Below are 12360 nucleotides of genomic sequence, written 5' to 3'. Positions count from 1 at the left end.
AATGGTCACCCTTCTTTGGGATGGGCTGAACCAAGGAATGCTTCCAAGAAGAAGGAAAAGTTTGGGTTTTGAGGCAAAGGCGAAAGAGGCAAGCAAGCACAGGGGCCAGGGCTTCAGCACACTCCCTCAGAACACGAGGGGGTATTCCGTCCGGTCCATGCGCCTCACTCACATCCAACCTGGATAACATACTGGCAACCCTGCAAGTGGAGATTATAGGAAAGTGCATAGGTTCAGTAGGGGGTGCAGGGGTAGGAGGGATAGAGTGGGAATCGTCTAAGGTGGAATGAGAGGAGAATAAGGTGCCAAAGAGGTTGGCCTTGTCAGGGGGAGAGTTGGCTCTAGAGTTATTGGGACGGAAGAGGGGAGGAAAAGAAGGCGTGCAGAAGTTGTTACAGATGTTTTTAGTTAAAGACCAGAAGGATTTACTAGAGGAAGAATTAGTCAGGACAGCGGTCTTTCTTTTCATAAAATTCCTCTTGGCCCTATGAAGAATAGCCTTGCAACGATTCCTAGAAGTAATGAAAGAGGTATGGGTAATAGGAGAAGGATATAGTTTCATAGCTCGATATGCCCAATCTTTCACCCTGCAAGCAAGAGAGCAGGAGCGATCAAACCATGATTGTAATGTGAAAGTTTTGGTAGAAGATGGGATAAATGCACTCATGCTGCCCTGTATAACCCCAGCAATGCTGTCAGCACATACCGAGGCATCCCGAGTGGAAAAGCAACATTCATCCCAAGGAAAGTCGGTGAAGAATTCTCGCAAGGATTGCCAGCTTGCCCTCCGATAGTGTGAATCTGGCGTCTTGCTACAAATTATGTCTAGGGTTATACCTAGTACAGCATTTCTCAAAAGCTAGGGTAAATTATGTCAAAAACTCCGGCTTTTTTACCAAAAAACCTGGGGTCGAATTATATATGAGATCAGTTTATACACGAGTACTATATACAGTAAAATCCCCATTAGCCGGAATAATTGTTGCAGAGGTCTTCCGGGTTTGAGAGATTTCTAGATAACAAAACGACTCTCTCAAACCTGGAAAAAATCCCACATCCCCGGAATAATTTTGGGTAATGGAGATAGTTTCCGAGAGTCTAAACTTCACATTTTTCACAGACAGATGCTATCGCACATCCACATGGTGTTCTGGATGCTGAGGAAAGTTTTCTGAGAGTTTAAAGAATGCTTCTCATCTCAACTCTAAACTGCGCATGTCATAATCTCATCTCACAAGGAAAAACACTCTTCCATTATTGTACATTTAGACTGCGGATACGAGTGAAAATATATACGGCTAGCAAAAAATTTATGAACTTTTACTCGCAGTATCTCTTCTAATTTTGTTAGAGAGATGAATTTGATACCATGATGATCCTAAGTAATTCTTTACAACATATTTTCAATAAAAAATCCTAAAACAAAATGTTTTTGACACGATTTAATTATGGGGACTCCATTATTTTGTGTAAAAATTAAAGAAATGTTGAGGAGTCAAAAAAATCAGTTCTAATTTACTTAGAAACACTATTTTCTTACCCAAATTCTCCTTAATAATTTATCTAAAAGTTTGGTAAAATTAATATTTTTAAAAGATTACATATGGGCATTAGAGGTGTGAATGGAGTTGTGTATCACAGCCAAGACTGGACTTTTCCACCTTGCTCTGGGAAAATTTTCCAGAGTCTAAACGATGCATCTTGCATGGAGCTGTATGTCTACAGTATGCATACAATGTCCACTCTGCTTACTATAATACATAATGGTACTGTATTCACTTTTTGTGTCTTAACACTTGTGATGGAGGTGGGTAAGTGGATTAGTGGTCTTTATGTTACTGACCTTCTGATGTAATGTCAGGATGTGGGATTCCTGTGTCTCTTGATCTGAAGAATGATGTCTTGAATAAGATGATAGCTAAGTATACATAACTGTAATCACTTTTTATGTCTAAACATTATATTCTTGGCTTGAACAATGACAGAGGACTATGAACTAATTGCATCATGATGTTAGACTTAGAGGGGATAAGCTGGAAGATACATCAGCTTATTACAGGCATCCCATGTAGCCAAATGACAGCATTAGCCAATTACAGCACACGAGCCTAGGCTCAAGTTACCCAAGGCGTCTTCCCACCAATGCACCCAGCACGTGAGGACACTACTGGGCGTGATGCAATCTTTCGTCAATCTCAAAACCTTTGTCTCCAGGCCTGCAGCAGAAAGGTTTTGTTTTTCTGGAATTGCGGATTATTTCATCCTCAGAATTTGTTTCCAGACCGGGAAAATATGTTATAAGAGATTATCCAAATTTTCTCAGAACTTTTTTAGAAATGTGGCTGATTTTCAACCTCGGAACCTGTTCGCAAACCTGGTATTGAAAATAAAATTCTGGAAGAATTCCTGGCCGATTTCAATCCTGGTTATTGGAGAGTTCTGGAGACTGCCGATTCTGGCTAATGGGGAGATTACTGGTACTGTATTGCTATTCACTGGACGGACAGTAAATTATTAAATTTAATCAGTATCAAGAATGCTAAAATACAGTACATAACTAATGAGGTAGGAGGAATTTGACCTCAAACCCTCAAACCAGGGTATTGCCCATGAACCACCAGGGGTCTGGGCAGATCTCCAGCCCTTTCTATTAATTTCTTTGTTTCTTTAGTCTGTTGTGAAGTAGTTTATTGAGAACCCTGCACCCTGATATTTTAGCTTCCTTTTTGTTTGAAAATACTGTACATTCTGAATGTATCATCTTACCTACAGGCTGTGGCTGTGAATACAGTGCATTTGGCTGCTGTCCGGACAATGAAACAGTGGCACGAGGAAAAGACGATGCTGGATGTGGATGTCAGTATACTGAATATGGTTGTTGCCCTGACGACCACACTCCTGCAGCTGGGGAGGACTACAGTGGGTGCCCATGTAATACATACCCCTATGGCTGTTGCCCAGATGGTGTGAGTATCGCACGAGGATTGAATGCAGTAGGTGAGTTGTCTTTTTGTGTAAAATGAAGTTATTTTTAGGATATCTGTTTTTATTGGTTGCTAATCACCATTAAGGCAGTTCAGTGTTAAGAATGGTTTAGTTTCATTTAAACAGTATTTTAGTGTTGATGAGGCATACAGAACTTCCAACTTCATGCCATGTATTTGAGGGCACAATACCCTGCCAGTACACAAGAAAATTGATACATGTTGTCACTCTTGTAATTACTTTTATAAACACATTTAATTGTTTCTAAATGTTTTAGGTTGTGGGTGTGAATACGGAGAATTTGGGTGTTGTGAGGATGGACGCACACCTGCCACTGGTCCTGGGAAGGAAGGGTGTGGCTGTGAAGCATCAGAGTTTGGCTGTTGTCCAGATGGTGTCACACCTGCAACTGGTAAATTCTTTGATGGCTGCCAGGATGAAGCTCCTGTTATACCTGGAGGTGAGAATTATTTAGTTACAGCTGTTGAGGAGGAAGTCATGGAATGTCATTTATCCCTATTATAGTTTTTGTCCTTTTTATCATCCACTCTGACTAACTGCCACATTATCAAACAGTACACTTTCTTCAATTGTATTTTTCAGTCATGTATGTTTCCATACTTTCATCTTTGTATTATTTTTTTTTTCATTATCTATACTATACAGTGAACCCTCGGATTTTGGAAAATTTGGACCAAAAACAGGGTGAAGGTAGTTTAAGGCTTAAAGTTTTTATCATATAAAATGTCACAGACTAAACTTGGCAGTATATAACTTGCACATAGTTTGCACAAGAGAAAATTTTTTTAGCCCTTTAGTGTAGTACATTTGAGTACAAAGTTAGTACAGTAATATGTTGCTCAAAATTGTGGCTTTTTCACAAGAAAAACTCTGTATAACTAACCCCAGTGGTTTAGGATAATATGTACAGTGACCCCTCGGTTAACGAACTCAATCCGTTCCAGAAGGTCGTTCGTTAACCGAAAAGTTCGTTAACCGAAACCATTGTTTCAATGGGTTTTGGGTAATTGGTTCCAGCTCACCGAAAATTTCCTAAATTCAACAAAAATGGTAGAACTGTTCACTCACTTTGAGGTGTGTATGTAGAAGGCTCCTGGATGATGATGATGATGATGGGATTTAGAATGGGGGTGGAGGAGAAGGAAGAAGAGAAGGCATTGGGGTGGATGAGAAGTCACCCCATGGCGTCATTTCACCCATAAAATTTTAGCTCTCTTGGTGTAATTCAAGATTATTTTCTTTAAATCAACACTGCACTGCATTATATATTGTCAATATGTAAAATATATTTCAAAATGACCAATAATTTGCTTGGAAACACAGAAAAAAAGCGTTTAGTTGAAGAGAGTCAAGCAAGATGTTACCTCCAGTGAAAACAGAGAAACTAACACCTGTTTGCTGTGTTAAGAGGCTGGATGCCGCGCATTAAACTAGTCACTTTACCTTCAATTATGTTCAATAATTGTTAAAATGACAAAAAAATTGAATATTAAACTTTTGAAATTATTGAATAGTATAAACTTCTTGATATTTACTAAAATAGTAAGTAATTTAAGCCCTAGAACCGATTAATGTATTGGCGGACTGATACTAAAGCTGGTTGCCCAGTCAGTGCAAGCGAAAACATGTTGAGGTCGGTTCGTAAGAAATTCGTTAACCGAATTGAAGATCCTTATGGAAGGCAGTTCGTTAACCGAAATTTCGTTAACCGAGGCGTTCGTTAAATGAGGGGTCACTGTATACAGTACTGTATTTTGGGTGTTTTTTATATAAATATTTATCATTTTTATACATTTAGTATATTTACCAGAAGATTTGGACAATAGGCTTTTCCAGACTGGTGGTCCCCCCTTTTAGTCCAGATCTTCGAGGGTTCGCTGTATTTCCTCCTTTTGCACTTGGTAAAACCATTCATTTGTCACATGCTTATATCCTAATTGTATTAGCTTCAAACATCCTTAGAAACACTACAGGTTGTACCTCTCTAGTCCGGCAACCTCGGGACCTGACCGGTGCCGGACCATGGAAATTGCCGGACCATGGAAATTCGCCTTTTTCCTGGATAGATAGTGACTTGTGCTTATGCTTGGAAGCACTAGCACCACTTTCTCTGCATCATGGTCTCTTTGAAGACATATTGAAGGGTTAAATGTCGTATAGTAGCTTCTCAAATTTCGCGAGTTTTTAATTCTTAACGTATTTTATTGGAACACACAAAAAAATAAATAAATAAAAATTTTGACGGCGGAAACTTGAATTTCGACGGGTTTCAACGGCCTGCCAACGTGCAGACGACGGGCATAATCGTGTAAACAGCGTCATTTCTCTTATGTACAAAAGATTCATTATTGTTTATTACTGAATGTCTTTTTTATTGAATTAATTTTTATGTGTGCAAAATGAGCAATACAATTCATTAATAATACGTAGAATATTAAAACACACGAGGAAATGACACAGCATTGTTTTCGTTGATTACAAAACCAGTGACTGACTGGTTCTACATATAAAACTGAAGAAAATAAGACCTTGGCTGTAGCTGTAGTAAAATTTATATGGTTGTTTTAAGTAATGTTATTTAATGTTAATAAATGGAAATAAATGGAACAATAGAAGTAGCTAACGATAATGGTAAAGAAAAAAGAGATCGCGTATGTAAGTGGGCATGCGAACACGTGAAAACATATCGTCATTACTTTACATAAGAATATGAAAGCAACACTTATTTACTGTTCATATATATTTTAATTTATGTTTCTGAATTTCTTTTTATTGAATTAATGTTTGTGTGTGCAAAATTAACAATACAATTTATTAATAATACGTGGAATATTAGAGGAGACGAGACGGCTGCCGGCATTGTTTATGTTAAAGCTTACAAAACCAGTGACTGATTGGTTCTACATATAAAACTGAAGAAAATAAGACCCTGATTTTAGCTGCAGTAAAATTAATGTAAAAAAATTAATATGGTTGTTTGAAGTACCTGTAATGTTATTTAATGTTAATAAATGGAACAATATAAGTAGCTAACCATTAATGGTAAAAAAAAAAGTGAGACTGCGCGTATGTAAGTGCGCACATGTGAAAACATATCGTCATTACTCTACATAAGAATATGAAAGCAACACTTATTTACTGCTCATATATATTGAAGGGTTAAATGTTGTACTCTGTATAGACAAGCAGAGAGAGAGAGAGAGAGAGAGCAGCCGAACTGCCGGATGTAAACAAACCTTAATTTCCCGCGGCTTTTTTTTTTTAAGGGGATTAGCCCACCCGGGCATAAGTCACTGACCCACGAGGGGCCTGAGGGGCAAAAATTTAATACTCCTGTAATAATAATAATAATTAAAATAAGTAAAAAATAAAAAAAATAAAAAAAAAAAAAGCTGCCTATCTACCTGTTGGACAAACTAAAATCGTTCCGGACCACGGGAGTTTCCGGACCACAGAATGCCGGACTAGAGAGGTACAACCTGTACTAGCATTTATTTTTGCTTCTCTCTTTTGATCAATGACACAGAACCTTATTATAATTATGTTTTACTTATTATTATTTTCTTCAGTTGGCGATACAAATCCCGCCCCTTGCACCTCATTGGCTCATTTTATATTGGCATATCGCAAATAAATAAATATATAACTGTATGTATGTACAGTAAAGATAAACTGCTTGAAAACATTAACTTTTCCAGGTTTGAGTAAAGAAAGGTTAGGAATAAAGAATAATTACCATCAAAATCACAAACAAATTCACACTTTTGAAGAAGGGGATTTTTTTCTAGCATAATATTGTTCGCTAAAAAAAATCTGTAGTTGGTTCATCATAATGATGCAGTAATAATAAAGGTGCATATTCAAGAATTTTGTATGGTACTAAAATGGATAATGCTTCAAAAAATTCAATTACAGTGGAGTTGAGGTTTAAGTGCATTTAGTTTAATCTCTCTGTTGATTTATTTCATAAATGCCTTAGTTGATCAATCTATTTTATTGTATCAATCCTATTTAGATGGAATAGATTGATACTGATTGATAAGTATATAAATATGTTCATGAAATCCACTAATTTTCAGAGGTGTGTGGCTACGAAAAAGATCGAGGTCCTTGTGCAGACTACATCGTAAAGTGGTATTTTGACATGGAGTATGGCGGCTGTACTCGCTTCTGGTATGGTGGATGTGATGGCAACCTTAACAAGTTTGAAACACAGAATGAGTGCATAGCTGCTTGTGTTGAACCTGAAGGAATGGGTAAGCATTCTGGTTACAAAATTTTTGTTGTTGCTGTTAAACATGTACTGCCCAGATTCTGATATGGGTTCACATTTTCTATTTTTTTTTTTAAGGCTCAGAACAGGTATGCATGGAACAGGTAAAGAATTGCATTTGTCAAATGAATTATTGATTATTAGTTTCAAAGTCATCATCAGCTTAGGTTTTCTAGTATTCTGTTCTCAGTAAACTAATGGCTTGTTGCATTTATAGGCTAACATTAGACATTGAAAATAGTTAACAACTAAACATTTTCATGATAATATAACTGTCAAATTTTGTGACAATAATTTGGTAATTATTATTGAGGAACCAGGCTTCCCATGGCAAAGGTAAAACTTTTATTAACCACTAACTTAGATTTTTTCTTGGTCACAAAAAGAGTTTGAAACTTGTAAAAAGAAGAAGTTAGGATTTTTTTTAAGGCTATTCTGTACAACATTATAATTAGTGACTAATTAAATCTGTCCTCCTCCAATTAGTGGTTTACTGTTTAGAGTGAAAAAACAGTTTTTGTTCATATTTATTAATATTTATTTTAGTAGATGTTGGTGTTTTATGTTTGTCATATTTTATTGTTTTTTCAAGTTGCTACTATGAAAACTATATACAGTACTATAAAAGTTTCCAACAGTGAATCCAAATTTGAATGTCATGGTTATTGAAGAGGGATTTGCCATATTATATGGCATTTAAGATGCACTTTTTTGTCTGAAAAATGGTTAAAAAAAATCAGCCTGCATCTTATATGTGAGGTTGCTTTCTCCAATTCTACCTAAGCCAACTCCAAAATTAAAAATATGTTTTTGCTTTCTTGAACACATTATTATTATTTTTAATAAATTAAAAAATAACTATTGTAACTATAAAAGCTCAATTTATAACTACAGTAGGCTCTCGCCAATAACGACTTCCACAATAACGTTTTCGACAATACTGTAATGGTAAGTTACAATAGATACCCATTTTCGATAATAACGTCTGGATTCTCTTCAATAACGGATATTTCGAATTTCGCGGGAAGCGTCCAAGCGCATCAATGATAGCGTTTGTTTGCCGCCATGTTGATGACGTAGTTGTCCGCTCCGCCTCACTCTCACACACGCTCCGTGGAATACAGCGCTGCGCCCACGTGTGAGATTTTCGCCTCCATAACCAGTGGTTGCGAGGGTCAGTGATCAATAATGGCTTCCGCAGTTTTGCCTGTGGGGGCTAGGGGAGGTGGTGGAGGGAGTGATTTGCTGCCTGAACTCCCAGGAACTTTTAAAGTGAATGAGAAAAAAGACCCCAAAGCTAAGAGACAAAGCCACAAGAAGCGTGCCTACTTGGTCAAGGATGAAGAACAGATTGTTAAGCTCATTGAAAGTGGTGCACAGAACATTGATATTGTGAGGATATTGAACTGTCCTGAGTCTACAGTGTGAAATATTAATAGGAATTTAGAGGAGACCAAGAAGAGTATTGTGCTGGCTAAGAAATATTTCGGTAGTGATCGAAATGCAAGGCGAGCTATGAATGATAAAAGTAATAGAAACAGGTTGTTAGCATTTTCTTGTGAAATGGTTAGCTTGTAGAATGAGAGACAGTGCAAGTGTTAGCTGCCCTCACATATGGAACAATCATCACACCAAGCACCTCAAAAATTCCCCCAAGCTAAGTGTTATATTACTCAAACTCTTTATTTTGATGATTGAATAACAATTCTTTTTATTTCAGCGAACAAAAAGTGTTAGGCAGGGCTTCAAGGGGAAAAAATGGGTGAAATTCTTGGGGCGGCAGCACCAATTAACCCTCTAGATGTATTTTAATGTCACACAAATAACGTTTTCGTTAATAACGGCGTTTTTCAGGCACCTATTAGACGTTATTGGTGAAAGTCTACTGTACTGTACTTTACTGATGAGATAACCTGAGACGATTAATGTCCGTACAGCAGACACCCAACTCTTCAGAGGGAGCTAAGCAGCAACCATTTCTGAACTCTTACAAGCATTACAATCCATTAATGCCATACCTGCAAAATTTTTTGTAAATCTACAAATACTTGATACAAATAAATATTTACAGATAAACTTCCTTTTCACATTTGCGTGTTAACATCGCTGGCGACTTTATATTTACTGGTTTGGCAATACAGCATTTTTTTTTTAACTTATTTATTGGTATTATTTTTATTTATTCCTCACATTTACTGGTACTGTATATATTATTTTAAGAAAACTACACTATTGCTACAGGAGGAAAATCTACAAAGTTTTTTCCTAAATACTTCCTGCTAAAATGGGGGGTGTGCATCTTATATGCCATAAAATATGGTAATACCCAAATAAAAGTTATTTGAGTCTGCTTATATAATTAGGGATGAGGGGATAATAACAGAAATATTAATGGGCAAAAGTGAGGGTAGGAGGACCAGGGCAAGGTAGAGACCGGGATGGATAAATGAAATTAAAAACTGGGTGGTACTCTGATTTATTGATAAAGTATAAGCTGCCTGTGCTATTAGCAAGGGTGAATACAGAGGCCAATTTGATGTCTTTTCTTGGATCTTAACAAAACAACATTAGATAACTTAAAACAGCTATTATGTTGATGAGTGGACACCAGAGGAACTTTTTTTTGCCAAATAAAACACTGTTTTCTTTTATTACAATGTTCCTGGACTTAATTTCCCATTCTAATGAATATAACTATTAGAAAAACTATTTCTTAATCCCCAAACTGTCAACAGAGTCTTGCCATCTTCCTCTTGTGGAAGGTCCTTGTACTGGCTCTGTCCCATCTTGGTATCATGACTCCGCAAGTGGAAGCTGTAAACCGTTTGTATATGGAGGATGCTTGGGTAACAATAACCGCTATGGCTCCAAGGAAGAGTGTGAAGAAATGTGCGTCATCCCAGAAAAAACAGGTACACATATTTTATTTATTTTTCCTCTTTTAACTTTTGATGTACAGTAAATTAAATTTGAAGTGTGGTATCATTTATTCATGAAAAAGTTTTTTTTTTTCAGAATAGTTTCAATATTTACTTATATGAATTTTCAAATAAAATCATTGCGCTAATAATGCTCTGTAGTTCACCATGATGCTGTCCTATTGTTGTAAGTTATTATGAAGGAAAAGGGTGTGGTAGCCAAATGGATATGGCACCTGCATCCTGACCCAATGGTCACTAGTTTGACTCCAACAGGTATCACTGAGTGAAGTGTTCCCAGTTGGGGAGTGAAAGGTAATAGACCTGCCAAAGGCAGGTCATTTGGAATGTTGGACCAGCATTCACTTTTTTTTAGAAAATCCAGCATCATCGTTGGTTGTGCTTTGCTTCAGTTTATTTTTTATTTTATGACATTTACTAAACTATATTCTTTCCTGTGCACTTTATTAAATAAAGTTGTAACTTTAAATTTCTCTTTATAAACATAGTAGAGCTTAACCTCATTTAGTAAATTTATTGCTGAGTGATAAATTTATTGCTGACCGAGCTTGAACTTGCTTGGGAGTATGAAACAGGGAAGTAAAGGTAATGAGTGTAAGATATTCCTTGGTACATGAAAGCTATTGTTCTTAAACACTACCTAATAACTGACTTGCAGCTTATCCTTTTAAATAACTTCTTGCACTCAGCCTTAATGTTTTATATTTAGAAATAGAAAATAACTATTAACTCAGAAACTGACTGTGAAGATAATATTATTTTTTTATTTGGTTAAATAAACAGAGTAATCCCATAAAAAGCAGGGTAATAGTAGTGATTGCTTTGACAAATTGCTTTCGTACTTAATGCTTTATGTTTTAGCATTTATTAATATACAACATTAAGTGTTCTTCTATGTGAACATTTATAGGCATGAGTTAGTCTCTCTACAAGTGACAAGTACAATGTATAGAAAGAATCCTCGTTTTTACACACACACACACACACACACACACACACACACACACACACACACACACACACATATACACACACACTCACACACGTCTATGTTATAAATTATGGTTACAGTTATCTCATATCTGGTTAAATTACCTCTATGAGAGCTTGAAAAGAGACACATTAAACTGTTTTCCCTCCATCTCTTCACCTGGGTTGAGTTACTGACTTGAAACTTTCAATTCATTGCAAAATTGAGAAAAAGAATGTTGATACTGTTCAGTAGGAGTTACATGGTCATGTTCCTACTTTTGGCGTGAGTGGCTGCAGACGTTTGTCTACTGGAGGTGATGCCTGGTCCCTGCCGTGGAAACTACACCAGATGGTTCTATGATCAGACTCTGGGAATCTGCAGCCAATTTGCATTTGGTGGCTGCAAAGGAAATGGAAACAACTTCCTCACAGAGAATGAGTGCATGCAGAGCTGTATCCGGGGTCGCTCCAAAGGTCAGGACACTGCTGCTATGGGGTAGACTCTAGTGGTATGGTGGTAGTGATATGCAGTTTTTTAATATATTGGATTATAAATACTGAAGATGATTCTTTTTACATTTATGCAGTAATAAATAAATAAATTAATATATATATATATATATATATATATATATATATATATATATATATATATATATATATATATATATATATATATATATATATATATATATATATATATATATATATATATATATATTATACTAATAATAATACAGGTATTTAACATTTGTTGATTAATAGTACGAAGAGAAACTGCACTAATATATTTTAACTGCATTTTGGTTTGTTTCAAATTGAGCTATTTATCAATTACAGCTTGGACATTTAATACTGTATACATTTGTTGACTTATTAACCATATTGAAGCATGGTCCTCTGGAGCCTTGTAATATTTATTACATCTTTAACGTAGAGCATGAATAATCTTTGCATAACCATTTAAATAAGTGTAGAGCCTTCTTATATAATACAATAACTAATTTTCTTCATCTTACCATACAGATACCTCTGTCTCATTAGTGTCTTTAGAAGAATAGTAATTTGAGTTACCCTTCACATGGTATGTTTCTTTCATCTACCTCTTAAGCTTCACATGAATCAGAGGTATGTATATTTATATCGGTTAATTACACATCATTATTTGGT

At 36.0% G+C, this 12360-nt stretch overlaps 1 protein-coding gene across 10 annotated transcripts in view; it reads left to right on the top strand.

Annotated features, from left to right (window-relative positions):
- The window catches only part of LOC121876639 (papilin-like), a 267725-nt gene that overhangs the window by 146369 nt on the left and 108996 nt on the right, over positions 1-12360 (top strand). For 9 of the 10 annotated variants that reach the window (XM_042381925.1, XM_042381926.1, XM_042381924.1 and 6 more), the window contains 5 exons: positions 2773-2997; positions 3263-3445; positions 7086-7262; positions 10015-10191; positions 11488-11664. In XM_042381925.1, coding sequence (XP_042237859.1) covers positions 2773-2997; positions 3263-3445; positions 7086-7262; positions 10015-10191; positions 11488-11664 — 939 coding nt within the window. The remainder of the gene's footprint in view (positions 1-2772; positions 2998-3262; positions 3446-7085; positions 7263-10014; positions 10192-11487; positions 11665-12360) is intronic. The other variant, XM_042381930.1, reaches the window with a different exon arrangement.

Source organism: Homarus americanus, unplaced genomic scaffold (genome assembly GCF_018991925.1).
Source record: "Homarus americanus isolate GMGI-L3 unplaced genomic scaffold, GMGI_Hamer_2.0 scaffold28, whole genome shotgun sequence".
In the NCBI taxonomy this organism is placed as follows: Eukaryota; Metazoa; Arthropoda; class Malacostraca; order Decapoda; family Nephropidae; genus Homarus; species Homarus americanus.
This window is presented reverse-complemented; position numbering and strand designations above follow the sequence as displayed.